This window comes from Diplotaxodon limnothrissa, linkage group LG14 (assembly GCF_057381915.1).
Source record: "Diplotaxodon limnothrissa isolate DT_005_m linkage group LG14, D_limnothrissa_male_GT1.1, whole genome shotgun sequence".
Taxonomy (NCBI): Eukaryota; Metazoa; Chordata; class Actinopteri; order Cichliformes; family Cichlidae; genus Diplotaxodon; species Diplotaxodon limnothrissa.
Genome location: NC_140609.1, coordinates 29229708 through 29256835, shown reverse-complemented (window position 1 = coordinate 29256835; position 27128 = coordinate 29229708). Strand labels below are relative to the sequence as shown.

At 42.7% G+C, this 27128-nt stretch overlaps 2 protein-coding genes across 3 annotated transcripts in view; both read right to left on the bottom strand.

Annotated features, from left to right (window-relative positions):
- Positions 1 to 894: 894 nt before the first annotated feature.
- Positions 895 to 21237, bottom strand: zbtb16b (zinc finger and BTB domain containing 16b). The gene is made up of 7 exons (XM_085371757.1): positions 21109 to 21237; positions 18710 to 19975; positions 15404 to 15501; positions 12943 to 13029; positions 6382 to 6552; positions 5100 to 5267; positions 895 to 4054 (listed from the first exon to the last, which is right to left on the bottom strand). The coding sequence occupies exons 2-7, from the start codon at positions 19882 to 19884 to the stop codon at positions 3825 to 3827; spliced, it is 1929 nt and encodes a 642-aa protein (XP_085227883.1). The 5' UTR covers positions 19885 to 19975; positions 21109 to 21237; the 3' UTR covers positions 895 to 3824.
- A 3909-nt stretch (positions 21238 to 25146) lies between these two features.
- Positions 25147 to 27128, bottom strand: part of ncam1b (neural cell adhesion molecule 1b) — an 80074-nt gene continuing 78092 nt past the window's right edge. For both annotated transcript variants that reach the window (XM_085371755.1, XM_085371754.1), the window contains one exon: positions 25147 to 25581. In XM_085371755.1, coding sequence (XP_085227881.1) covers positions 25467 to 25581 — 115 coding nt within the window. In that variant the 3' untranslated portion in view covers positions 25147 to 25466. The remainder of the gene's footprint in view (positions 25582 to 27128) is intronic.

Below are 27128 nucleotides of genomic sequence, written 5' to 3'. Positions count from 1 at the left end.
CAAACCTGACTCACTTGAACACCTTGTGAGATATTTTTTGCCAGACAGCACTCCCTAGTACTGTGCACAGAAAACTAGGTAAAGGAACATATTTTGCACTGATGCTGTTTCATCCCGGGACGCACGGCAGTGTAGTGATTAGCCTCGTTGCCTGTGAGGGTAAATGGTCGTCTGTCCAGGGTGTACCCTGCTTCTCGCCCTACCTCAGCTGGGCTCCAATGCTCCCACGACCCTAAACTGGCTAAGCAGAAGTGTTTGCATGAAGAAAGATCCCCCTTGCAGAAAACCAGAAATTTAGCATGCACTTAAGACTTTCTGACAGCGTGTAACAGCCCAACAGCTTATGACCTCTGTTTATTCCTTTAATTTGTCACCCATGTTTAAGCCAAACCAAACCAACCAAAAGTTTGTTCCAACCAAAAGTTGTAGTCAAATAAATGTATTAGGTCGTGTCTGTTCATGAGCCACATGCTGCCCCGCTGGGCCAGAATATTACAATTGCTGCACAAGATTGAGCTGAAAAGTAAAGAAGTAAAATTTCACTCTGTAAACGTCCACATTCACAAGTTTTTCCACATTTTGTCAGGTTTTTCTTACATTACGGAGAAGCACTACTGCTGTGCTTAAAACATATGCATCAACAAAGCATGAAATGAACAATTTGATCCTTTGTGTGTGTGTGTGTAATGCCATCCTTTCTGCTACAAAATACTGGAATCTGCAATAAAAACCTAAACTAAACTTAAATAAAGTAGTCCATCAGTTACCAGTGTAGACACTGCTTCTTAACTTCAAAGCAAACAATTCTGTTAATGTGTAAAATGAATTCAGATCACCCCCCTCTTTTTCTTCTATTTTTTTATTTTTTTATTTTGTAAAGAGCAAATAGGCTGGGAACCGCTGCCAGTCACACTTTACGAGCGCACACAGACGGCAGAAACAACAGGCAAATGAGACGTGATGCATAAAATAGTAAACTGTTTTATTCTTTTTTTAACCATGCCACTGAACACTGACGCATACAGAGTTGTGCCTGAATCCACATGAAGAAAACACTTTCACACACTGTGTTACAAAGCTGTAATGAAGAGGGATTTTACTGCACACATGGCAAGAAGAACAACCCTGATTGGATACCAGGTCGAGCTTTGATCTGGCCCTGAGGTAGACAGACATTGACATAATCTAAACAATGCTAATCACATCCTTCTAGGACACATCAAATAAAAGACAGCTGTATTATCACAACATAGAAAGATCAAAGAAAAAAAAATCCTTTTCAAACAAAAGTGCTCTATTTCTTTTGGTCCACCGAGGAAAATCCATTTATAGTGCATGTTCATGTAGAATAGATACAGTGAATGTGTTTTCATGGCACTGAGTGTTGTTGGCTACTTAAGAAGGCATTGGTAATGCCCACAGATGCCAAGATTTGCTATACACACTGTTTTCATCCAAAGATGTCAGTCCATTGTCACTTTGAAGGGAACAATTTGAGAAAAGCGTGTACTTTTTTTAACATCAAAAATTGCTTGGAACTTGCATCAGAGTATCAGCCACTATCACAGTATGTTGCTTCCAGTTGCAATGTTCAGACAAAGTGGATCTAAATGGCAGTCTATCTTTAATTGAGTAACAATAAACAAACACCCAGAAACAACTACCAATAGCACAGACCCATGTACTCAAGCACATCAATGCTCTACTTATAAAAGAGGCACAAGGGAGGGATCTTAATCAAATCAGAGACTTATAAAACACACACATTAAGATGTTTTCTTTTTTTTCTCAAATCATACCAAATGTAAACAGATAGCAAATTACTGTAATACAAAAATACAACATGTTTAAATCTATAAGGCCCGTGTTAGGCTCACATAAGGGAATAACATACCATGACAGATTTTACATTACAGCTACACTACAACTGACAATAACCTGCTCATAGTAATTCAGTGTCAGAATTTTCTTTTTGTGTTTTGTTTAAAAAAAAACAAACAAACAAAAAACTACTTTTCATGTTTTCTTCAGTTTTCTCCAAGAAAATTCTGATTCTGTGATTTTTATAAGACATCTATATATAGTTTAAGGGACAGTTCACAACAAAAAATCAGATTTTTTGGCTGTTAGTGCCACTCGTTTGTTTAGTTTTAGCGCGAGCCGCCCAGTTTGAGAAGACAGCGCTGCTTGGAGATGTCGTCCTTCTCTTGAAATTCATCAAAGTAAATAGAAATCATTATCTCAATATGCAAATAAAAAAAATCAACCAAAACACAAAAAGCTCAGTTTTTTCATATATCAACTATTCCACACGGCAGTTGTATCAGACGGCATCACAAAAGGCTCGTGCTTGTGGCTGAGCTGTAATGTTAGCTACCTGCAGGCTTCTTTTGGTTAGCGATTACAGAAACTACAGAGTAAATAGTCCCTACATGAAATTGCTCACAACAGAGTTTTGGGGTTTTGTTTCTTTTAAAGTAACCGGGTCAGTCTCTGTACCATTTGATTCCATCATAATCAAGAGAAGACAAGCATCTCTATAAAAACTGGGCGACTTGCACCAGATGAATAAAGCACTACAGACCAGAGGAAAACCTACCTACATTTGATTTTTGGATAAACTGTTCCTTAAAGGATTTTTTTTTAATAAAAAAAAAACTACACAGAAAGCCGTGTTGAGGCATTTTTTACACACTTTTTGACCATGTAATTTATGATGAATTCTAAAAAAAAAAACCCAAACAAACTGAAAACGGCTGATGGATGAATAATTTGCAGTGGATTTAAAACAGTGAAAAGCGAGGAGAGGTAGAGCTCGCTCTACTAGAAATCATCCCAAGAGAGACGGACCGTCTGATGAAAACCAGCGCATATTTGGTAACAAATAAACAACGTATAAATAGCACAACCTTATTACAAGAGAAACTCAAATTGTGAGCCAGCTACCCCACCCACCTGAAACAATAACACCCACTGCAAGAAAGACAAGGCAATTAAAGAGATCAAGCTTATGAGGTCAAAACGTGGCAGCCATTCAAGTAAAACATGCAGAAAATAAACAACTCAAATAAAAATCCAACAGCAGGAGAAAAAACAAAAAAACCCAAAGCAGTCACAGGAAATTAGGAGAGAAAATGTTGCAAAGTTCAGCCAATCAAGCCTTCGTGGAATTATTTCAACATCTACTGCAAATCATAGATGATAACTCGGGTTGTCTGATGGTTTAGCAATCAGTCAAAATGCTCCTGCTACACATACAGATCAGCAGTCACAGCCATTGTGGCATTGATTTTAACCACAGTGGATCCATTAGAGATACAGTGATTATCAAAACTTGTGTGCGAGGGAGACGGTGTGTGTCTATGTTTGTGCACGTCAGGGCTAAAACGGTTAAGTCATCAGGAAACTGTCAAAAATGTGATAATCGATTAATCCTGCAATATTTATTGGACTTTTTTGGGCAAATATCTTTAAAGAATTCAGCTTGTCAACAAAATGTGACTTCTTCTGCCCTTTTTTTTCCCTTTTAGAGTAAAAATAACCTGACTGATGATGAACATTGGTTGCAGCCCTGACGTGTACGCCCATCTGTTTTCGTGCTTGCACGTCTAATTGTCGGGAAAAAACAAGTAAAACCAACTCAGTATCTCTTTGAGCGACATCTCTCCGTAATACACTTCCCAGTTCACCCAACAAGAATTCAGACTCTTTCAAAAACCCTTACAGAAACATTTCAAACCAGCAACACAGGTTTTCATCCAACAGTGACCGTGTGCGTGTGAGTGTGTGTGCCAGTCAGACTGTGCTTGGAGTCCAAGTCCTGCTCAGACGTAACAGACATACAGGTAAGTCTTTTCTATCCTCCAATCCGCCGGCACCTCCTCGGGTTTGTGGCCCTTCATGTGCTTCTGCATGGCAGCCAGGCTGGGGCAGAAGTCCTGGCAGATGGTGCACTGGTACGGAGACGCTCCGTTGTGAGTGCGCAGGTGCTTGATCATAGCCGAGTAGTCTCTTGACCGTTGGTGACAGAGCTTACACTCAAATGGCTTCTCACCTGAAAAATTCAACAATACGGCATTAACCTTGTAGACCTGCAGCCAGATGAGACGGGACTCGCCTCCTAGTTTAAGCCGCTGCACTTTCAGAGGTGTGTTTGTATGTCGGTGCTCTAGGGTTAGACCTGAATTTGATATTAACATTTCAAACCCTGAGCCATGAAATAATACTGGCAATATCTTTCTTTTTTTTAATGAATTCGTTATTAAACCTTCTGATAATTTTTTTTAAAAGAAATTAAATATTAATTTGCATATATTAGTTTTAATTTGTATCATATTTGCTACATCTGGTATTTTTTGTAATTTGTTGCTTAAAAATGGGTGAAGGAAAAAAGCTTACTGATAATCTAGTACTCAAAACTCTCAAAACTCACGTATTAAATATGATACAATTGGCTTTAAAGGTTTTAAAATGAGTCTGTCAGCATCCAAAAGAAATTTCCTCCCTGTCTTAAAAGAGGGACGTGATTAATTTATGTGATTAATATAAAATCACGTAAAAATAAAAAGCCTCACTATGGCCATTCCTTAAAGTACAAGATAACTAATGATTAAACTTATTTCCTTCCTAAAAAAAAAAAAAAGTTGAAATTTTGACAGAGCACACTGTTAGCTGTAGAAGAAATGCTGTGTTTTATTTATTTCTGTCTTTTTCTAAGGCCAAAACCTTAAATGCATTAGTCTAAATCAATACGTTCCTGCCCTTTCTATGGCAGGCATTCCCACTGAAGAGTCTTTAAAGTGATTTTCCAGCATAAAGATAGCAGGGCACTGTAGATTTTAGTAAGCGTGACTCATAAAGGAGTAAAATACTGCTTTTGTGGGGGACGATTTATACACATTGAATTATACAAACGGCAGCAGCAGCATTGTAAATGTGCCATTAAATGAAAATGTTGGCCGTGGTCACTGTAATACCAAGTGCAACACTGCGGTGTATCCATGTCTAATAAGAGAGTTTTGGTGTGCCGATAATACAGGCGATTGTTGGACTTTTCCCTGGATCCACCTGAAGGACTTTTTTCGAGCGCGCGCTCTTACCTGTGTGTACGCGGTAATGTGTCTCTAGCTGGTGTTTCAGGCTGAACCTCTTCCCGCAGCCGTTGCACTCGTAAGGCTTCTCTCCCGTGTGGATGCGTTTATGGCCCCTCAGCGTGCCGTCATCTCTGAAACAGCTCCCGCAGAATTCACACTCAAACGGGTGATCGCCTGAAAGCACAATCGTGTCACAGCAGCAGCAGCAGCAGCAGCCGCAACACCAACACAGCCCATTATCGTGAGAAGCATTAAAGGCTAACTTTATCCTTGGCTCGACACGGCACGCCGCATATGTAGCTGCATAGGTCAAATAGTCACAGAGGCCTTTCCGCACGTGCATAGCAAACATGGGAAATGATGTTCTTTCAGACGTTGCTAATGTTATGACATGAGGACACTCCTCTTGGCTGTCGGCTAATAGCTAATAAAAGTCCTCCAGGCATGTGCTGCTCTGTTCTCTATACTGTAGTTAATCTATTTCTCTCCTAGGCTGAGGGTTTGACTCATCTCCAATGACCTATGTGCCTCATTATCTCAGTGTCCACAGCAACAGCCAAGTCAGAGGATACATTGCTCTCCTCATTACAGGCCGATTCTCCCCAATCCCCCACCCCACTGTGGAGCAGATGACATTTACAAAATGTTACTTCCAAGCAGAATGGCATACAAACAAGATACGCTGCCATGGCCAAAACTCCCTTCACTTCTGTCTCTTCACATCAATTATGTATTTCTCCTGTCTAGACATCAAGCCGTCCTGACAGCTGGGAGTGTTATTTAAGGTAAAAGAAGAAAGGGGGACATCTTTTCAGTAAATATCTCTCCGTCTCCTGCGGCACTAAGACTCACCCTTGGTAGAACACACAGACAAGTCATTTCCATTTGCTTTTCCTTCAATATTTATTTGGGTTTCCTCTATCATTTTGGGTGAACCGCACTAGAACTGACAGCCGTGAATTGCAGAGGCCCGAAGGCTGTCTAAGAACCCAAAATATAAACAGGATGAAATTGCCCAAAATATGCACCGGCCATAACGGTACAGTGCTGTCATCGCCGAGGTGAGTCATCTTATAGAGAAGGAAGGAGGGTGGGAGAGGATGCATGCAAATTGACTAAAACCTTAAAGCCAATAACCCCAGGAAATTAACCCATATACCAAAATAAATACAGCTGTCTCTCGTCTCCTCCTTAACGTATGCATGTGCCTGACACCGACATGTTCGCGTTTTATGACTGCAGGTGACACTGTGAATAATGAGGATGGTACAAATGATCCGTCTCTTACCCGTGTGTGAGCGCAAGTGCCTTTTGAGGGTAGTGTGGCTTGGAAAGGGGCGCTCGCAGTGGCTACAGATGTAGCTGTGCATGCCTGCATGGGCCTCCATGTGCTGCTGCAGGGCCTTCTGGGTCTGGAAGCGCTTTGCACACAGCAGACAGAACACCGCCATGTCAGTCCCTGGAGAACGCGCAAGACACAGACGCACAGTTATTTCAGTACCATACACAGACAGGGCCTTAAGTGGGGAAACTGGGTCACTTCAACTTTGTGTGAGTCCTCTGAGGGAAAAGCTTCTTTCAAAGAGCAAGTGCCTCTACCTAAACTAACTCCCCTAAAAGCCCAGAGGCACTTTCAGCTGTGAGTCTTTATACGTTCTATTTTAAACCATGAAAGTCATTGTTTTCTTTAAGAATTTCCCACACAATGCAGAGCATGCCAATCACACAATCAATGGCTCCTCCTCCTGGTGTGTTAGATGTGTAATTATTCTCTTCATTCCCCATCAGGAGTCAGCTACAGCCTGTGAAGTCCTCTGTCTCTGTGCTCAAAGAGCAGCTGATAGTAGCTCCACCCTAAATGATGCCTACACTATGCGCTCTGTGCAGAATGTTAAGTAGTGATATCAAGCCATTAAAGGCAGGACTGCAGGAAAAAACACAATCCAGTTTAATCCTGTGTGTGACCTGGCATCTCTTTGGGGCTGCTTTCCTGTTGCACAGAGTGTGGAGAGGAATACAGATAGGGAGTCGCTGGCAGGCTAGTTTAAGTCAAAATGGCTATGTGAAGAAGATCCATTGGCTGTCATACAGTCAACATTTGATCTACAGGATGTGTACGCCAGCACGCTCCACTGTGACATTCACACTGATGCAAAATTCATATGTGCACCGGTGAGGGACTGGTTAATCAGTGGCATCGGACGTAATGTGCATGTCCTGGAGAGTGAGGCTTTAATGTGAGATTATGAGGTCCTTATTTCTCTGTCTGCACAGGTTGCAGATCATTTACAATGCTAGCAGGTCCCATTGCTCCTGACTCAGATTCAATCAGACATCTCCAGCGGAGGATCATTAGTAAACAGAGGACTGTGCCAGCACTTCATTGGAATTCAAGTGGGGTTGCTGTGTCGCATTTAAAATGCAGTCTGATGAGGTCCACTAAATCAAATCATTTGTTACTGTTATTGAAGTGCCTTGAGGCAACTGGCAATTAAATTGGAATTAACGCAGGGAAAGGGATACAGCACACTCATACTAAGAGGGAAGAGTGTCAGACACTTGCTTTAGGTTCAATCAAGTTAAAGACAAGCCTGTTCAAAGGAGAAAGAAAAAGAAACAAATCAAGCATATTCACATTTTTTCAGGGATAAATCAAAAACGTTGGCTGAGTATTGTTTGCTCATCCGCGCATCACAGTTTGCTCAAACAATGAAAGACACTTTAACATTTCATGGATGACTGCAGTTTAGCTTAAATAAAGAAAGCCTCAGCTTCCTGTTTTGTTTTGTTTTTTCTCTCAAATCTTCTGAAATTTCACCCCAAAACAAAACTTAATAAAAGCGATCGTTCATAATCATTAACGGGAATAAGACGGGATGAAATGCATTCCCCGATCTTAAACGTCCTGCCGGGAGCCGGTCTGATGGAATGAGCTGCACCTGTTCAGAGGCTTTAGCCTGTGCTCTTTTCCACAAAGGGCACACAATGAGGTTCAGGCCCTCATTGACCAAGCCCATTAGTCATAGGCTCCTCATGCAACTCATACAATCCCTGTCTTTATGTTGTCGCCTAATGACCAAGGCCCTTTCTCACACATGGATCACAATATTTTAGTTGTAGACAAAAGACCCTCCAGTCTCAATGCCCCTGCGCCCTCCCCACTCCCCTTATTCGCTGACCATACAGGAAATCCTTTCACTGGCTAACCAGCTTCACTTTCTTTCTGAGTCATACCTAACGAATGCTGCTTTTGCTCTACGCTGTGTAACAGTATAGTCTGGATAATGATCTATCGAAAATGGTTAAAAACACTTAAGAAGCAGAAAATGCAGTCTCTGAATGACCCCGAGATGTGAAGCCTTCCTCCACTTTAACCAGCTAGCAGTAAATTCTTTCAACCAGCAGGGGGAGCGCTTTCTGTTCCAATGTGTCCACGTTACTGTAGCTGCAGGCAGAGCAGAGCCCTCAACCAACCGAGCAGCATATTATCCACCTTGTAGATACTTCAAAGCTACTTTAATTATCCTCCCTCTACTCTCTCGTTATTAACCGTCATATATTTTAAACGCCTGTTTCGGTGCAGCTTGCATATTTTCCTTTTTTTTCCTCCCCTGTCTGCTCTAGAAGTTTTACATCCTAGTTTCTCTGTGGAGGTAAACCGTGACTCCCCGACACACTCGCAGACACTCACAGATGTACATCCTGATCTTTCTGTCACTGACAATGCTGAAACTTGAGAAAAGGAATATGACAACTCTTCTGTCACAAGAATCTCAACCCTTGATCTCGGGATGACACGCAGTGACAACAGCTCAGCAGTCGTTTTCGGTTTTATTCTGCGCAAGCGACGCTGAAAATAAAAATACCAAATAATGTCTTGAAGTGTAAACAAAAACCTTTGGAGGCGAGGAAGTGTTTGTATGCGTTAGCGGTGGCATTTCGCCTCACTGCGCTCTGTTAACTTTTGAAACGAAAAAGGTTTTGCGGTCGTGGAGTTTTCCAGTAAGCTTTGGTAATAAATGCTGGGGAGATTCTTTATGAGAGAATAAGCCCTAAAGTTGGCCGTCACTGCCCCCTGCTTTCTCACCCTTAACCAGACAATGGGTTTGGACTTTAGGCTTTAAGGCACAGGATGACCCCCTGACCTATGGCCCTCAATAGGCTAAAGACCACGTAATCAATAGCATTTCTCAAAGGCTGGAGCGTTGACTGAGCATTGTGTTTAGTGGGCGGGAGCTTTAACAGTGGGAATAATGATTTACTTTTAAGCAATTCTGCTACGAGGCAGAAAATCTAAACATTTAGTGTGTGCGTTATGCGACTAAGCTGCTCATCTAATGCACAATTAGGTTAGTAATTGAGGACAGTTTGGGGTTGTTATGCGATTTCAGCATATCTCCATGAAGCCGATGTGTATGCTCGTGTGATTTAACATAGTCTGCCTTCATGCATCTGCCACTTATTCAGTCCAACTGAGGTGGGAGCCAGCCAGGCTCTCACGCTGCCTAAGAAACAAAACCATGTGTCTAGGCAACCAGATAGGATCATGGTCCTTGTTGGGGTGAAGTGTTCAAGCTAATCCCTTCATTCATAAATAAGCGCAGCCTGTTTCTTTTCAAGCAGCAAACAAAAGTTTTCCCACCCTGAGATTCTGGGAGTAAACCCACGGCAAATTGGACAAGAGATTGTATCAGTGATGACCGCAAAGCTGTATAATTTCTTCTGTGTTAATCTTAACTTCAGTGTCCTGAGCCTACAGATTACACTGGTCGAACCGTGAAAAATGTCCTTTCTGTGTTTGCTGAAATATGCCGTAGACTTCATTTTAACAGCATCGGTCACAAATAACTGGCATTGTTTTAATAGACGCTTTCAGAATTCGATCCATTAAGGCATTTGTTTCGGCAAATTGTGAATGACGGCCGAGTCAGAGCTGAACAAATCACCTGCTGCTATCAAAACAACAGCGGCTTTCACAGTTTACAATATTAACACCAATGCTGTTCGCGACTACTAGTATGCAGCACTTTCAGCTACGTCCTCGGGCCCTGCTCGCCGTCTGCCGGCACACTGCTATCACCCTGTTAAACATACACAGCCAGGCGGGCTACGTGCTATGTGCTGGACCTCACATGACCCCGTGCGTTCAGGCTACTGTACGTGTTCATGCGGACAGCTCCATGCAGAGCAACAGTACAGTACCTTAAACAACCCCGGGCCCTCATCAGTAGACTGCTAATCTACCCGAGTGAGGAACAACCGACTCAATAATTAATGCAACATGAGATACGTTGCTCGTGTTTAACCACCATTCCACGGACCGGTTCATTGAGGCCACACACTGATTCATTCGCCTCTGTTCCTAGAACATTTGCTATATTTTCTATAGCTACTGTATTTCACTTTACATGAAATGGCAGGGCAGCTCGGGGCGTGTTTGTGTGTGTGTGTGTGGTAACAGTCAGGGAAAATAAATACGGGGGCGGTCATAATGGCCAAACAGAGCGCAGTTCAGTTCAGTTTAAGGCTTATGCGAATTACAACTGAGTATTAACAGGAGGGTGCAGTATGATGACGGACACGCAATTAGGCGAGCTAAAAGGTCTGCATTAAGAGGGATGCATTAGAAAGCCTGGGCTGTATCTGAACAGACTACAGGACTGTTTAATTAGGGTTTGGACAGAAGGTAATATTATTCACTTGATGAAGCAGCCTGTAATGTGTGGAAACAGTGCAGCTGCTGTGAGTACACAAAGACAGCACTCTTATGGCCTTTTTTCTGTAGGCAAGGCAAGGTGGCAAAATGGTCAGCCAGCACAGTTTGAAGCACATACAGTCGATTTCTGTGCATGGTGGAGATAAGCTATGAGTCTTGGGTTTTCCAAAATGGAAAGCTAGGTGCCCCAGAGCCCTTACTTGCCATGATGAAACAAACCCCTTTGTTGTGAGAGCAATTCGGAGACAGATCCATTCTTTTATTTTGGGCACTGACAAGTAGGTCAGAGGAGACTATGACAGTGCTGTGGTGAGGAGTAAACAGCAGCACATGATGTTGTTTTCCTCCGTGTCCTGGCATCCAACACCAGCAGCAATCCTCCTGCCCTCAGGAAGTCCTCACATACCCCCTACCCCCTTCCCTTCTCACAGTTCAACCCACCCCTAACCCTCTCCACCAAACCCCCTGCTCTCTTTGATCTCTAACTTCAGCAACACAGAGCCATTAACCTCTGACATATAAAAGTGGCTAAAGACTTTCACTGTAAACTAGTCTTGCGGCCAAATCAGCCAAATTGCCACAGAGTAAGGTCTCCCAAGAGCAGAATTATTTCCCCTCTGGAGAAGAGGTGGACGGCAGTGCTGCAGCTGCTGAGGTCTGACAAGTGTTAATCTGCTAAGGGGAAACTCATTTGGCTAACTGGTTATGCCACATGGCAAATTAAAGCAGAAGCTGCACGCTCGGCACTGTGTCTCTATCTTTTTTTGTTTTGTTTTGGTGGGTTTTTTTTAGAAGAACAAGAAATAAAAACCAGGTGATTTGGAAAATGCGAGTCTCTGCAGTGATTTGGAAAATTTCCTTGCATAACCTCGGCACAACTGATTGAATTACCTGTAGCTCATGACGAATGCCACAATAAGAGTCAGTAAAAAGGGTCATGCGTCACAGCGGACCAAGCTGAGATCATGACAAAATAAGAGAGTAATGCCCTCCTGCACCCTGCTCTGGATAGAGTGCCAAGCTGAAACCGAGCTCTGGATGTTTACAACTCAGGGAGATGAGGGTAGAAACTTCTGGGCATCGTTAACACCCCTCCATGTCCACATCCATTAACTATTCATACTGTGTGTGCCACCTGGAGTTACAGTTACGTGCCAGTGCTCCTGAGAGGGTTATCACCTTTCTCTGACAGTAGCAGAAAAGGTGTGGATTCGGACACTGTCAGGGATACATGTATGTGCCATCTGACAACAAAACTGTTGGGCAATAAACTCGAATTTAGGCAGATGGAAAAAATGATGCATTCATTACAGACAACCGATAAACCTTTTAGAAATGTCTTAATCAAACAGAAAAATACCAACTTACTAAGAAAAGTACTGCACTTAGACAACATCTGGTTTATCTCTCGCTTGATTTTTAGTGCATTTTATTTAATCAGTTGGACACTTGTGTTGTTTGTCATTTTTATCTCCTCCTTTTTCCTTTTTTCCCCCCTCTGTGAGGCACTTTCTAACGTTGATAACGACTTCAGCTCCCCGGGCATGTTTTTCCAAACTACGAGAGTCCAGATTGCAAATCACCATCCAGGTTTGTGCAGCCAGTCATCCAGAAATATAACTATTTAAAAAAATACTTTGACTCATCTTGGTGCCAAATGTTAATGCCAGACACTTGCTGAACAAGAAGAGTATGTAATGCAAACATTTTGCCTGGTTTGAGATCACTGAAAAATCACAAAAAGGTGTCTGGCCTGCTGTTGAGTGTGTGGGCGTGAGGTAAATAATTTCACAGCCGCTGTCATGAGGGAGGTGAGGATAGTATGTCTGTGAAACTGTAATGCTGGTGCTGTAAAGCTACTGCTGTGGCAAAGTGGCATGCAGTGGGCCTGGATGCCAGGAGATATTAGTGGGTGATATGTGAGAGGGCCTCCCACCTCCCTGTTGATAAATTATGGAGCATCATGACAGGAACAGTTTAACCCAGCCAGCATGACAAGCCAGTTTAGACCATGATCACGAGTCCCGTAGTCACGGCTTACTCAACAGCTCAGTGCATGCTGTCCAGGTTAAACATTGTGTGTGTGTGCGTGCGTGCACGTTGAGAAAGCATGCACACATGTTTGTAAAGTACCTGTGTGTGTTTGCCTGTGGGCTTCCAGAGCGTCCTCTGAGGAGAATGTCGCTCCGCACTGATCACACACGAGCACCTCTGCAGGAGCTGTAGACAAAATCAAATTCAAAAGAGTGTGTTTTGATCAGACCTGAACACAAGCATGTGTTTGTAATTGCAGCTTAAGTCAGTTAATTTCACATTTAAAGAGGACTGTGGAGAAAAGCAACGAGAGGGGGGGGACAAAGAGATGCTGTTTGAAAAGTCAGCAAAGAGCCTTGTTTGTCACACACTTGTGCTTTTCAGGTGTTAACACAAGGAAGCAAATGTGCAGAGTACAATGGAGCAGTGGAAAGCGCCGTAAAAACACATATGGGGACAAACAAAAGCACCAGACAGGGTGCAATGGTCCTTCTTCTCGAAAAAAGAAAAAGGAAAAAAAAGAGCAGAGCTGAAGAGTTTTATTTACCGTGCCCTGTTATCAGTCTCTGAACAGTGAGCAGACTGTATGCCTGAGAGGCCACAGAAGGACTGGGTGTTCTCTCTACAGCAGACGCTTCCCGCCTGCGGCACATCCCTTTATCAAAAAAAACACTTCAGAGTCAACACCCCGAATCCCACTGCATACACTGTAACTACAGTTCCCAGTTCACCTTTGGAATGCCCTTGTCTGTTCTGATGAAGACATGAGAGAGACAAGTATGCACGCTGCCAGCAGAAACGTTCAATCCTTGTTCTGCACTCACCTCACACCTGCACAGACAGACAAATAAGACAGATATGCACATACGCATACGCACACGCGCACACGCTCGCTCTTTCTCTTTCTCTCACACACAGCTGTTTGGATGTGGGTTGGCTCTCACAGAGATGTAAATCGGTTGCAGATCCATACTGGCCCAGGGCTCATTCACTGATCTATTTTCTGCTCAGCTGGCTTTAAATGAAGTTAAAATGACTCATTAAAACACCCACAAGCTTTGGGAACTCTGAGCGCTACAGCCTAAATGTGGTCCTCTTTCAACTCTTACGATGCCACTATACAGAGACACTCTGCCACTGTTCCCAGTGCTGCACACAAATACCAAAAAAAAAGAACCAACAAAAAAAAGAGAGAGAGCCCCAATCTGTTCATTTCTAAAAACAACAATTTTTGAAAACAAACTGTTACTGTTTTGGAATAGTGCGTTTTGTTACACGGCGTAAAAATAAAACTTGCTTGAGAGTAGTGTTGTTTAGTAGTAACACTAAAGCAGAATTTGCGATCCTGATGTTGTGTGACGCTGTCCAGTGTGGTGTGTTGTGTTGTGTGAGATTGTGTGATAAGGGAAGAAGAGAACATAGTGCATTGTCTTGTGCAGTCAAAGGCACGGAGTGTGCTCTCATCCATAAACCATCAAACTGTCTCCAGACGCGGCTGCAATCGTCCTCCATCAAAACACTTTGTCTGGCATACCAAAATAAGAGCCAGCATCGAGCTGAATACCAAATCAGCCCATTAGAGCAGTGGAGCACTCGCTCCTTAGCAACCAGCGGGATCTAAGGCTGCTATACCGAAATACACAGTGACAAAGAAATGAGATCCACATCTCTCTCTCTCTTTTTTTTTTCTGTAGTATTATAGGTTGACACATTGGGATGGGGAGAGTTTATGCAAAAAATTCAAATTAGGTTAAAGGTGCTGCTGTTACGGATGTCGCTGCGAATTGAAAATCAAAGCGCGTTGTGGTGGTCGGGGTAATGCAAGACAATATGTGTGTTTAGGGTTATCCAGAGGGTATAAAAGAGGAGGAACAGAAAAAGGGAGGGGGATCAGGTAAAGTTTAAAGAAGCAGATTCTTTCTCTCATCCGTCAGCAGGATGTCATTCCAAAACAATCCTCATAGAGAAGGCGGAGAGGACAGGGACTTTGCCTTGTCTGTACACATAATCCAACTGAGGTTTCTGTTTTAGTTTCATTTTTAGTCCCTGATCTCTACCCTACCCCCCCCCCCCCCCCCCCCCCCAAACTACCCGCCCCTCCTCTCTCTCTATTTTGGATAAAGTAGCTGGGAGAGCAGTCAGGTCTGATTAAGTCTGCATTTGGGTACAGTGTGTTCCTGGACACACATCTGCGAGCGAGCCATCACACACGCTTCGGAACACTGGCAGAACACCCAGGCCTGCCGGCAGCTGATGATGTCATCACTCAGAAGGGGCAGAGCTGGTGAGCTGCCAGAGTCTCCGAAAAAACACAGAAACGATTCAAACTGAGAGAGACTAGAGAGGGAGACGGAGAGAAGAGAGGGAGGGAGACGCGCATAGACCTAAGCATGGAAAAGAAAGCATGATCCAAGTATTCGGAGCAGCACTAACCGGCATGGGTAGGGGTGGAGGGGGGGTCGTAGCATGAACAGGTGCATTTGAAAAGCTGCACTACTGTATCAAGAGGGTTGATCAGCTCTGAATGCTCTGAGATGAGAGTGTGAGAGTTACTAAGTACCTGTGTGAGACAGCATGTGCATCCTGAGCCGCATGCTGTCCTGGAAGTGTTTGCCACAGTATTCACAGCCATTGCCCTTCTCCTCATTATGGAGCCTCCTGTGGAAAGACAAACACTAATGTGAGCGTGTTAACGGATTCAAGAAACGGAGCGAGACTGCACTTTTGATAAAGCAAAAAAGCCGCAGATTCGAGACACTTTTATTAAGGTCTCCCAAACCTAGAAGCATCATTGTAACAAGAGGAGCATGTTTTAATTCCGGCAAGAATCCCTCGCTGAATGCGGCATCATTAGCGTAAGAGGCCCTTGGAGTTGTGAATCACAACGCATGAACGCTAAAAGAACACAGACAATAGGATATCTGGCTAATTTCAGAGCGCAAACATACGCGTGCCTCCACCCGCCAGCACTGCAAGACACTGGGCACACACGCAAACCCACTCAGACTAGCGCGCGCACACACACAAACAGCACATGCACGCAAACTCGCATCCCGACATAATATGCACACGCATACACTCCTCCTGTAACTGCAATGAAAAGGAGAAAAGAAGATGATTCGCTGAAGCTCCGCCGGCAGCAAAACCTATCATATCATATCACACACATCCAAGCATGCAAGGCATCTGTACTGTTATCCTTGGATCACCCCGCCAACAGCAGAGCAAATGGCCTAAAAAATCCGTGGTTAAACACACACTGTGGTCATAATAAATGAGACTTAAGATGTCATTTAATTTAGATGAAATCAACATTAACGCCGTCGGGAACAAAAAGGAATCCTTTTAGAGCTGCAGGCCCAGTTTCAAATTTGACCAGCTTCTGTTCATACTAGATTCTTATACTATACTAGATTAGGTTTTATTTAGGACATCCTGGTGGTCAAGCAGTCGGCGATATATGCAGTTATGTTACAGTCTTTGATTTTTGGCAGATGCTTCCTAATATTTGTTAATATGCTTAAAAAAAGATGTTTGAGGTAGTTTAGAAATAGTGTCCAATACGATTACTTACAGCGAGGTCTGCAGCACATGTTGCAGAGTAGCATCAGTGGTTTTCATATTAAATAGAGAGAAGTACATTACTAGAAAAATATTTTCCTATTCAATATAACTGGCATTCTGCATTTATAATAAGAAGCATAATATTACTATTAAGTTCCAATCGCATTTGAAACTAACTTAAACTAACTTCACTCACCGTGCATCAATATGTAGCTGACATTTTTGTCATTTAGTTGCATAGATGACCCCTTAATTACAGAGGTGGGTAATTAATTTTCCCAAGGGGCCACACGAGAATCTCTTTAAAAGCTTATTGGCGTGGCCTTCCACAGCAGTCCCATTTTTCTGTGTGGCTCCTGCACGTCTGCATATGCCAATCATCAGCGTTCTGCATTCCCACTGGTCGTCACTTTAATCACTCGCTTCAAAGCTGAACTCGCTTTAGCTTGGCACCCGCCCACTTCGCATCACTATTAGCTTTTTCAGCTGTCACTGCTACGAGTCACCGACTGGTCTCTTCCTTTGTTTGACACTGTTTGAAATACTTGGAAGACCAAAAAAATTTGATTTTGTGACTTTTTACTTTATTCGTTATGTTTTAAATCATACCATATATGGTTAAATGTCAATATCAGCTTCTGCCCTAAAAGAATAATTAACTGTTGGGCTCCAAATGCAATGAACGGGGTGGACTTTGTGTCCTGCTGGTCTGGGAGTGGGGACGGGGGTTAAAGGCACTGACCGTGTAATCATAATGTTTTAAAGTCGGAGTCCAGCTGCGAACAACTGTTGCGTTTGATTTTGAATTCATTCCACGTCTTCCTGCCCTCATTTCACTGTCATTGAAACAAAACCGATAAATTATTTGAAGTTAATTAATTTTGGAATATTGAAAAGAGGAGCTGTCCTCAAACATGCAAAACAGGCTTTTAATTTGATTTTAGCAGCTGTTTAGTAACCTTGAAAAGTTAGTGGAACACTGAACTGTTCATTTTATAATTTCAGCCTCAAGGCTGCTGATTTTTTTTAAAAAATGGTATATATTTCCCAATTTCTTATTTTAATCATTCAAACCAAATGGATTTCTTTTTCTGAAGTGTTTCATACTAAAACTGTGCCAGGAGATGCCTCCTGAACAACACCAGAAAATGTCAATCTGCAGGCCAGGTGTATGCTCAGTGACCTGGTTACAGACCTACAGCAACTTCATTACATTCTCAAGCAGTGCCACCACCGCAGCTCCTTGAACCTGCGGACATGAGCCTGTCTCCGTGAGTAAGCTGTGCGCATCACTAAATATCCCACAGGATGCATTGTTTCAACAGAGTTCTGGAGTGAGGCTGAAATGTCAGCCACAGGCATGAACAGGGAAACACTGCGATCCTAATCATGGGTTAGCTGCACATTAGGACTGCAAACTGTCTTGTTTCTACCGACTGATGATGAGTCAAACGCTGACGAGCTCGCACAATTGGAAACATCTGCAATCAAGTTAATGAGAGCTGTCATCGATCTGGTTAATTTTTTGTGTACAATGACAAAAGGACAAGCTAATAAGTAGGGTAAAAATAAACAAGAACAATAAAAAAAACAACAACAACAAAACAACAGAGCCGAGTCGTGAAGCAGAAGTTATCCATCATGTTGCTGAAGCGTCCAGCCCGGCCCCTGCTGAGAGGATCCTGTCTGCTGATGCAAAGGAATGCATATCAAATAGCCTGGGAGACAGACTGTTGTGTGAAGCGCACTTCTGCACAGATAATCAAACAGAATTTAGAAAATGAGGCTTTGTAAATGACAGCATTTTGCGACACCAAGGCCTCTTTATATCAAACCCCTCACAGAGACTCGATTCAAAAGTTGCCGACACGTCTCACTGTTAAGACACGAGCGCAGGTGTCCCTGAGAATAAATGAACAAATTCTCAGATGCTGTTTCAAGCTTTTGACTCGCATTATATTCACTGAGAGAGGGGGAAAATCTCGAAGACGTAGAAAAGGTTAAATTTAAGAGACACGTGTCTAGCATAATCATTCATTATCACAATAAGCACAGATCCACCTGCACGCCCGTCTCCTCCATCTTTTATTAAAGGTAACGCACAACTGTCAGTGAAAATGTTGAGCCGCAGGAGAGTGTAGCAGTGTTTCTTCAGCACAAAATACAACAAAATATTTTGTGATTATTAGCTATTGAGCCTGGCGTTTTTAAAGTATATTATTTCATTTTGCATTAGTTAAAACAAGCCAGATTAAAAATAAACAGCACAAATTAGTGTTAATGGTTGTTTTGTGCATGTTACCTGTGCTGCTCCGCAGCCTGCCGGCTGTGCAGCTGGAGCCCACATTCGCCACAACACTGCTGGCCTTGAGCTGGGGCCTCGTGCCTCATCCCTGCTGCAAACTGGCCAAGCCTGCTCAGGAGCTCCCTGTGCAGCAACCCTTGGTGCAGCAGTCCACTGTAGGTTCTCGGGTCTAGTGGCACACCCAGGGTTGGGGCCACAGAAACAGACACTGGCATGCCCTCCCCTGTGTGGTTGGATGGCACAGAGTATATGGAAGCCAGGTGTTTCTCAGAGATCCCGGGAAAACAGTCAAGAGTGTTTCCTGCCATTTGTCCTCCATCCTCGGGGCCTGTGTGCAGCTCTCGAGCACTGGTGATGACGCTACCTCTCAGGGGCGTCCCCGGGCCTTCGTCTCTAGGCTGGTCTGAGATGCAGCTTCCCTCCCCTGCACTGGAGGATCTGCCCTCATAGCTGTTGGCATCATCCACCTGCATGCGCTCTAATTTTATACTTCTGGGAGGTTCGTGGGATGAATCCTGGGCTATCTCTACACCGCTATGCTGAGCCTTCTGGGAGTTCTCCATGTCTACCACTGTGTCCTGCTTGGGGCTCGATTCAGGAGCTGCCTCAGGCTCTGGGCCAGGAGAGCTCCTCTCAGTCATGTGGTACAGTGCCAGGTGGTGTAGAGCTGTGGGACTGGTGTGGTTGGGTCCATCCTGTATGGAATGCTTCTTGGACATCAGCATTTGCCTCCAGTGCCTGGCCCGGCCATGGTCACTGTGATCTCCGGAGCTGTGATTCCTGACCGCCACTTCCTCACTCTCCTCTGCCTGGATGGTCTCCAGCACCTTCAGGCACTGCTCCTCCAGGTACTCGATCTCCAGAATCTCAGCAGCATACAGCAAGTCGTCCAAGTCCTCAGCTGTGGCCTGGAGCGAGGCGGTGTAGGCGTACTCTAGGATCTGCTGGAAAGTCTTGGGGGACAGGAAGTCCAGGGCGTAGCGCAGGCTGCTGCGGTGGAACAAGATCTCGAACATTTTGCTAGTGCAGGCCAGGACGGTGCGGTGCGCTGGAAACTCTTGGCCATCCACTGTGATAATGACATCACACAGGGTGCCGGTCAGACGCATCTGATTAGCCCGCTGCAGGAGCGTGCTGGAGTGAGTGGGATTGTGGAGTTGAAGAACACCCATGTTTGTCAGACCCCTATCCACTCGGACCTTTGCTGAGCCCACGCATGAGGTGTGGCTGTCCTGCCTGCTTTGCTTTCAGTTCGCTGTAGGTCTGCGTTTTGGGGTGGAGGAATGAAGATGGAAGACTGTTAGAGCCCATTTCACGTACAGTATGATGCAAAAGGCAGATGATTATACTCCAGGGAACACACCAGTCAAAAGCAACTTAAAATGATATTAATGAATATTATATAAAGTGAAAAGCAAACCCTCGACCCCCCTATGTGATTTCTTTAATTATTTTATTTGATGCACCCTACATGCATTTAAAAAATACCAAAGGGAGACAACAGGTCGATGAGCGCAAAGCAACAGTTTCCACTGCAGGTGATTAGTCTGAGGTTTCACTGAGAGCGGTCACGTCGCTGTAATAACGTCTGCATACTGAGAGGTGACGGTTCAATTTATCAAGCTCCTCACACATTCATCCATTCCTTCAACAGGTAGGCCTGCTATTAACAAAGCCCTTCAAGGGCTGATTAGTTCATTTAGGCGGCGCACGTTCATGATTAGATGTGTTACAATTAAGCGCTCTGCTTAAAAAAAAAGAAAGAAAGAAAGAAAGAAAGAAAAGAAAAAGAAAAACCTGAGTAAGTTACCAAACTGGCAAAGCACGCAAATAAAGCGCAATCCGCGCATGCATGGATTTTTTCTATACATCCAAACGGCTGAATGAGTGTCTGAATAATCCCTGTTTGATGTTTTGTGTAGTCGGACCACTCATCACCTCGAGTGATGCTGACGGGCTGCATCCTCAACTAACCGCAACATCAGAGCGCATCAGGTGCAGACGCACAAATCCACCTGATTATCCAAACACATTGCGACAAATTAAGCCTCCCTGCGCGCTTTTCATTTAAGGGGACGCGACGGGTTCGAAAATAAAAGACCCAATTTGTCTAAAATAGTCCAGAGTGCATCACAGTGGCGTGAACAGTGTGCGATACAGTCTGAGCTCATTCAAGTTTGGAAAATCCTAAAGCAGTGCGCGGACTAAACTTAAGTGGATTTCCACATGGTTGCTGCGAATCGAAATTATATCAAGGAGCCGCAAAGCTGACATTATTGTTCAGTGTTAATAATTAAGATGAGGAGGTCTCAAAAGTAGTTCATCGGAGCTGAATCACCTGACAGAAATCAACAGTGGAAAGAATAAAGAGTGGCGGCTGTCAGAGCTGTTCTTACCTCCGTCTCCTAATGTCCTCCGCTGATTATCCAGGCAGTATCATGCTTACACATTTCACAGTACCCGCTCCAAACTCAGTCCTGCTCCAAGTAAGCAAATCATCACCCAGCCACGACAGTCAAACCAGCAGGGGAAAGCGAGACTGCCGAGGAGAATTTTCAAAATAAAACGACGGCCTGAGCGATGTGATTAATAACTGTTGATCCAACTGACTGTTATTATCAGGTTATAATTACAAACGTAGTGACTGTGTGGCGTTAATACATTGTTTCCAACATGCTGTAACTAACTCAAGAACTAAATTGTTTCCAGAACCAACACTATGATCACAATAAGAGGGGCAAAGTGATCGAAATGCGTGCAGAAAGCACTTAGTGTGAGTCAAAATCGTTATAACGATACTACAGTATTCACGTCTTTGTAGATCGTTGCAAAATGACACTCCTGGAAAAACGGCACTACATGAAGGAAATTATAAAGTTTAGTTAGATTTGATTATTCACAAATATTCTGTGCATTTTATTCACCTAAATACTGACACACACATCAACATATTTTGATCAGTATTAAATGATGTAGCCTATTTTACACAAATTACTGGGTTTAACTCTAAGCCTTCACGTGGAAACAAAGGTAGACAGAGAGTAATGGTTACACTTGTGTATTTTATGTAGATAATGCAAATATTTTGGAACAGACGTAGAGAATATCATTTTGTATTTGAAGACAAAGAAAGAATGCGATTCTTATGAGGCTTTGCTTCTTTTTCATTTTTGCCAGCTACAAGGTTACCCAACTTGTAAACCGGTGTACTTTAGTTTTTAGTATTTCAGTAAATGAAGTGAAAAACTGGCCTGCAAATATGCTCTTGTGTTTAGGCCACTGAATCCGTTGCATCCTGGTGATTTAGTGCTTTAAGATATGCAACATGTTTCCCCAGCGCTCCTAATTTGCATCTGACTGAGGAGTTTTGATTAAGTAATCCTTTACCATCCTTTTGTGCTTTTCCTGTGCATCTCTCTCTTTCAAAGGTAAAATATGAGACAACGATAGATGGGGGTAAAAAAAAATCCATCCAATGCCTATTTAACTGTGTATGATTTTACCTTGGAAGTCTCAGAAATATCTACACTCCTATACATTTGAGCTGGAAATGCCATTCTATTTACGGCCCTGCATACCTCCTAAATTCCATATATTAACATATGATTTTATTCACCTGGACCAGCTGCAACTTTTAAATGGTCCTGCTGGTGGCTTATACAAATGCAGATGACGTAGATTACAGGTTAAATGAACTGAATTTTTATTGGCCAGCGGGACTGGGAATAATGTAAGTATGAAAGTATGTCAGCTTGTGGCATGAATAAAGAAATGGGTTACTTCAGACACGGTGAGAAGTAAACGGTGTGTCTTTGTCGTACGCACAGCTTGATTAAAATAAGTTTGACAGCAGGTTGAGGTTTGGTCTCTCTAAAGGGCGCTCAACGTGATTTCCGTAACCCTGCATGAATATAATGAAATCTTTCTATAGAAAATAAATAAAAATCACTTTTGCACTGAGTACTTGCAGTTTTACTTTGAAGATCCCACCGTCTAACTTCCTGTCTCCACAAGGCTGCTAGTTGCTGACTTTACCGGCTGCAAATCATCGCCGGGCCGACGTCACGGCTCGGTGTGATCGCCCTCTGCTCCTCGGCTCTCCATCAAGGCTGCGGTCAGAAACATCTACAGCGTTTCAGAACTAGTGACAGGCTACAGGCGGAGGACTAGTTTGTTTGCCTGAAATAAGAAGCACACTCTGATTAATTCAGTGCGTTTACGCATCAGCCTGGTTCGTGCGCACAGGGCACACCGGGGAGGCGGAGGGGGGATGAAACTGCCTAAGAGGGGACAGTGGGTCGGTGTGGCTCCTGAAACTGGATGCCATACCGGGTCACTGTGGTTGTTGACACTCTGACACAACACTGGTTCATGTCACATCAGAGGTACTGAGGGGAGCCGAAAATATCAAGCCCTCACTGGTACATAGTTTTGTCCAACACTCCAGACTGGAAGTACTAACTTTATTCCTGCACAAGCGTGCGTTACGTAACACGTGTTTACTTGTTCCCCCATCTATCCGAAGCATTAGCCCGAGGGACTTCCAGCGCTAACATAACCTGTTTGCACTGTAACCTTTCTAAATCGTCCTGTGTTTCTATAACATGGCGAAACCAAGAGGGGTTCCGAAAAGTGGGTGCTTTCTGCCATCTACTGTTAGAAATCTGTCACTGCACGTTCCGGATTCAAGTTGTGCTGGAAAAATAAGAACGGAAAAGTGAATAAAAGTAATGACAAAATGGGACAGGACGAAATTAGATTTGGAAACCATTTTATTTTGTAAATGGGTTAGCACTCAGACTGTACACAACAGATATTTTCTGAGTTTGACCCAATAAAACCAAAAGGAGCATCCAGAGGCGAGAGAGCAAAGTGGTCTGGTGACAGCACTGGAGTACAAGGAGAGTAAAGATCTTCTTTTATTCCTGCTTTAAAACTGTATCTGATTTTTGTGATGGTACAAAAAAAAAGTATGATCATCTGTCTTAGGTGGACCACCTTGCTTCCTGCCAATGGTATCGTCAAGCAGTCGCTCTTGGTGAGTGATTTTTGTACAAAAAGACAAAAACTTTAAAAAAAAAAGAATTTCAGAGATCACATTACAGAACACTTGAATAACAACTGGGGGAAAAAATAAAAAATAAAAGCAATGTGTATAATTATTCCAGAGCAAGCCCCAAAGGTAACACTCATTAAATCAATATGAGCACTATTTGCCCCCATACAAACACGGGCATGTCTATCTGCCTTGTAGTTATACGTTATGATGTACTGACTGAATTCATGCCGAGGCTTGAAACGCCTTCCTTCACTACAGCTGGTGATAATATGGTGCTGTGACCAGAGACGGACAGTTTCATACACTACACGTGTTATAATGACCACATTAGTCCATTTATCGTACTTTTTCTTCTAATAACACATCAAATAAAAAGAATAGGCTAAATTTCTCACAACGAAGCTATGCAGATTATCATAGAAACTGATGACAAGACAATCTATTGACACACAGGCACAGTGCACAAGCTTGCAGGCAGGAACAGAAAAGAAATCTTTGTAGTTTTTAGATAGTACAAAAAATGCTTTTTTAAATTTCCTTTTTTAAATGGTTTTTTTTTTTTTTTTTTTTGCTTCAAATGCACAACTCAAAACTATGAAGCCAGACCTTTGATCTGCGTAAATGGGAGGAAGAACTACAGCTCTCATAGTCGTCCCCCAAACAAACAAATTTAGCTCGAGATCACAAGACATTCGCTTGATCCACAGTTCTTCAACCAGCGGCTGAGAATCAGCAGCTGTGCTGCCTCCTGTTTGTTTGTTTGTTTGTTTTTTTGGTCTGTGACTGTTAGCGTTCAAGGAGTCGCCTTTTTGTTTTTCTCTAAATCAAATACATTTTATTAATGAATATTTTAACTACCAATCTGGTAAGGCAGTGACAGACTGAATAAATTTGATCCAGAAATGGTGTAAATCTGATCAAATCATGCACATCATGTACTTGTGGGATTCTCTCAGCCTCTTTCCCCCCTGCAGCTGGCTGTGGGTTAATCCTGGATTTCATATAACCATAAAAAATGGCTATAATCCAAAGGCCGAACTCGAGTGTATGTTTAATCAATGCCAGCATATATCTGCGCGTGATTAAACATCCCCGTAGCAGACGAAGTGAAACAGTAAACCTTGTAAACAAAACTTCACAACCAATTGCAGGTCAGACATGCAGAACAAGCTATTTAATGAGACTAGGCCACAAAAGAAGTCAAACTTAAAAAAATGCTGAAAAAAACGTTTACATTTGAACATTAGAACATGAAAATAAGAAAAATAATTTCTATAGTCAGTTGTTTTTTTACCTTTACATTTCTCATAAGAATCCAATACTTTTGCGCAATTGCAGTCCAAACTATAAGCACAATAGAAAGTAGAGTCTAATTTTTTATATATATATATGCATGTATAAGTGATCTGTATAATTAGAGATTGTTCTTAATCTTCCTGACTGGTTAAATAAAATAATAATAAAAAAATAAAATAAATCTCTTATGACCTACAGATAAACTCCTTGGGTGTAGTAAACATTTCATGAATGAGAGCAGAAATGAAAGCACAGTCAAAGTGCGCTCTAACCAATCGACACGCGTGTTGTTTTGAGAGTGGAGATAAGGGCACTGGAAACCAAAAACTCCTGCAGTGTTTCTTGCTCGATGCTGCTGCTGCAAAATGTTTTGGATAGGGCTGGGATGTCCCCGGCCCATCATGCTTTGCTCTCGGCTGTATTTGTCTGTATGACACTGTTGTGTTCTGCAGAGATCAGGGTGTTTGGTAAGCCTCCCTCCTCAAGTTTGCCCTTCTCATCAGAAAAAATCTTCCTGCAATGGGAAAGAGACAAAGTTCAAAATTAGAAATCGGGACGTCTCACGCAAGACAACAGAAAATATCTGAACAAACAACACTTTGTTTGAACAGTTTAAACCATTTATTCTCAATGACATCTTCACCCAATATGTAAGAAGACACTGTATTTAGATATCTTCTTACATACCTCTTCACCACCTTGACAACAGTCAGATAAAATAAACAGATAATGGCATACCCATACACCGCGTCCTGTAACGACTAGCATGCCTAAACTGAAACAGCAAATATTAGCTATTAATTGCTTTAGTTCTACTACAGAGAGACAATGGTAGGACGAGAAATTAGCCCTGGGCTTGTGGTATGTGATGTCCATTTTCATCTTTAAAGCAATTAGCACAGTTTCTAGTTGCTCAGAGCACAGAAACACCACAGTTAGAAGCTGTAGAATTAGTGAGAACTAAACATTGTGGTGATTAACAAAGGTCCATTGCAGACATGTAACACTGCTGTTAAAGTGATGGCTTTTACTTAACTGCTTATTGTGACTTTATTCAGACATGAGAGCAACGCTCAGGTACTCGAGTAGTTGAACAGTAGAGATGGAAAGTCGTGTTTTTTTTGTTCTCCTGACAGACATAATCAGTGACTGATTTTACAACGTATAAGTTGGATTTAAGCGTTTCTTTTTTCTGCAACTTAATACAATTGCTGTTGAACAATAATGACTTTACTGGCTGTTATTTTGCAAATTAAAGCTGATTTTATTTTCAGCAATTGCAAAAAAATGTGGGATGTGGGGCATGAGCTTTCTTCACTTCTGAAGGGAAGCATGCCAGAAGAAGTTTTAAGAACCACGGAGACATCAATAAGACGGCACGAATGAAAGCACACTGAGAAAGACAGAAGATCTGTTTACAGCATTTTTAAGGCTGCATCACTCCATTCACTCGTATTTATTTTCTTGATTATTTATTCCTCCTGTAAAAGGTCAAAGTTTCCTAACGCTCAAGGTTATTTCATCACTTCCTAAATTCTTCAAAACCTAAAAAATATTCAGTTTACTATAAATTTGATTTTAACTATTATGTTGATACATGAAGACTCACCTCAACAGCTCAACACTGGCTTAACCAGTTGGGTTCTTTTTACAGGAATCGTATGAGGCTCGGTTAGGGACGTCGTGTTGTCATGGTAACTAACAGTGTGCAAAACTAGTTCAACAGATGTTTAAGAGCTGTGGCCCTCGCTAGTTGGCTCCAGCAATACTAACTCACTGAACTAATTATTTATATTTGGATAATTTACAATGCCAGTTAACTGTTGTGTCCAGAATGGTATGTAGTTGGGCATAAGACACCCTGCAGACCAGTGATCTAGACAGTGAATGACTGTATGTAAGCCGTGTCAGAGTAAACTGGGTAAAACCCACTTGATCACCACAAGTGGTGTGTAGACATTCACCCACAATGTGAGAAAACTGCCGGTGCTAGCTCCACCTCCCTGAGCAAACTAGCATGACGTGTGCAATCAAAGATGTAACACAATGGCTTTTCAGTGA

Coding starts and splice junctions, on each gene's coding strand:
- zbtb16b (XM_085371757.1), bottom strand. CDS start 19,884: ATGGGTGTTCTTCAACTCCACAATCCCACTCACTCCAGCACGCTCCTG. Junction 6,553..12,942: donor CCACAGGCAAACACACACAG/GTACTTTACAAA, acceptor CGCGTTCTCCAG/GGACTGACATGGCGGTGTTC. Junction 5,268..6,381: donor GCACTTGCGCTCACACACGG/GTAAGAGACGGA, acceptor TTGTGCTTTCAG/GCGATCACCCGTTTGAGTGT.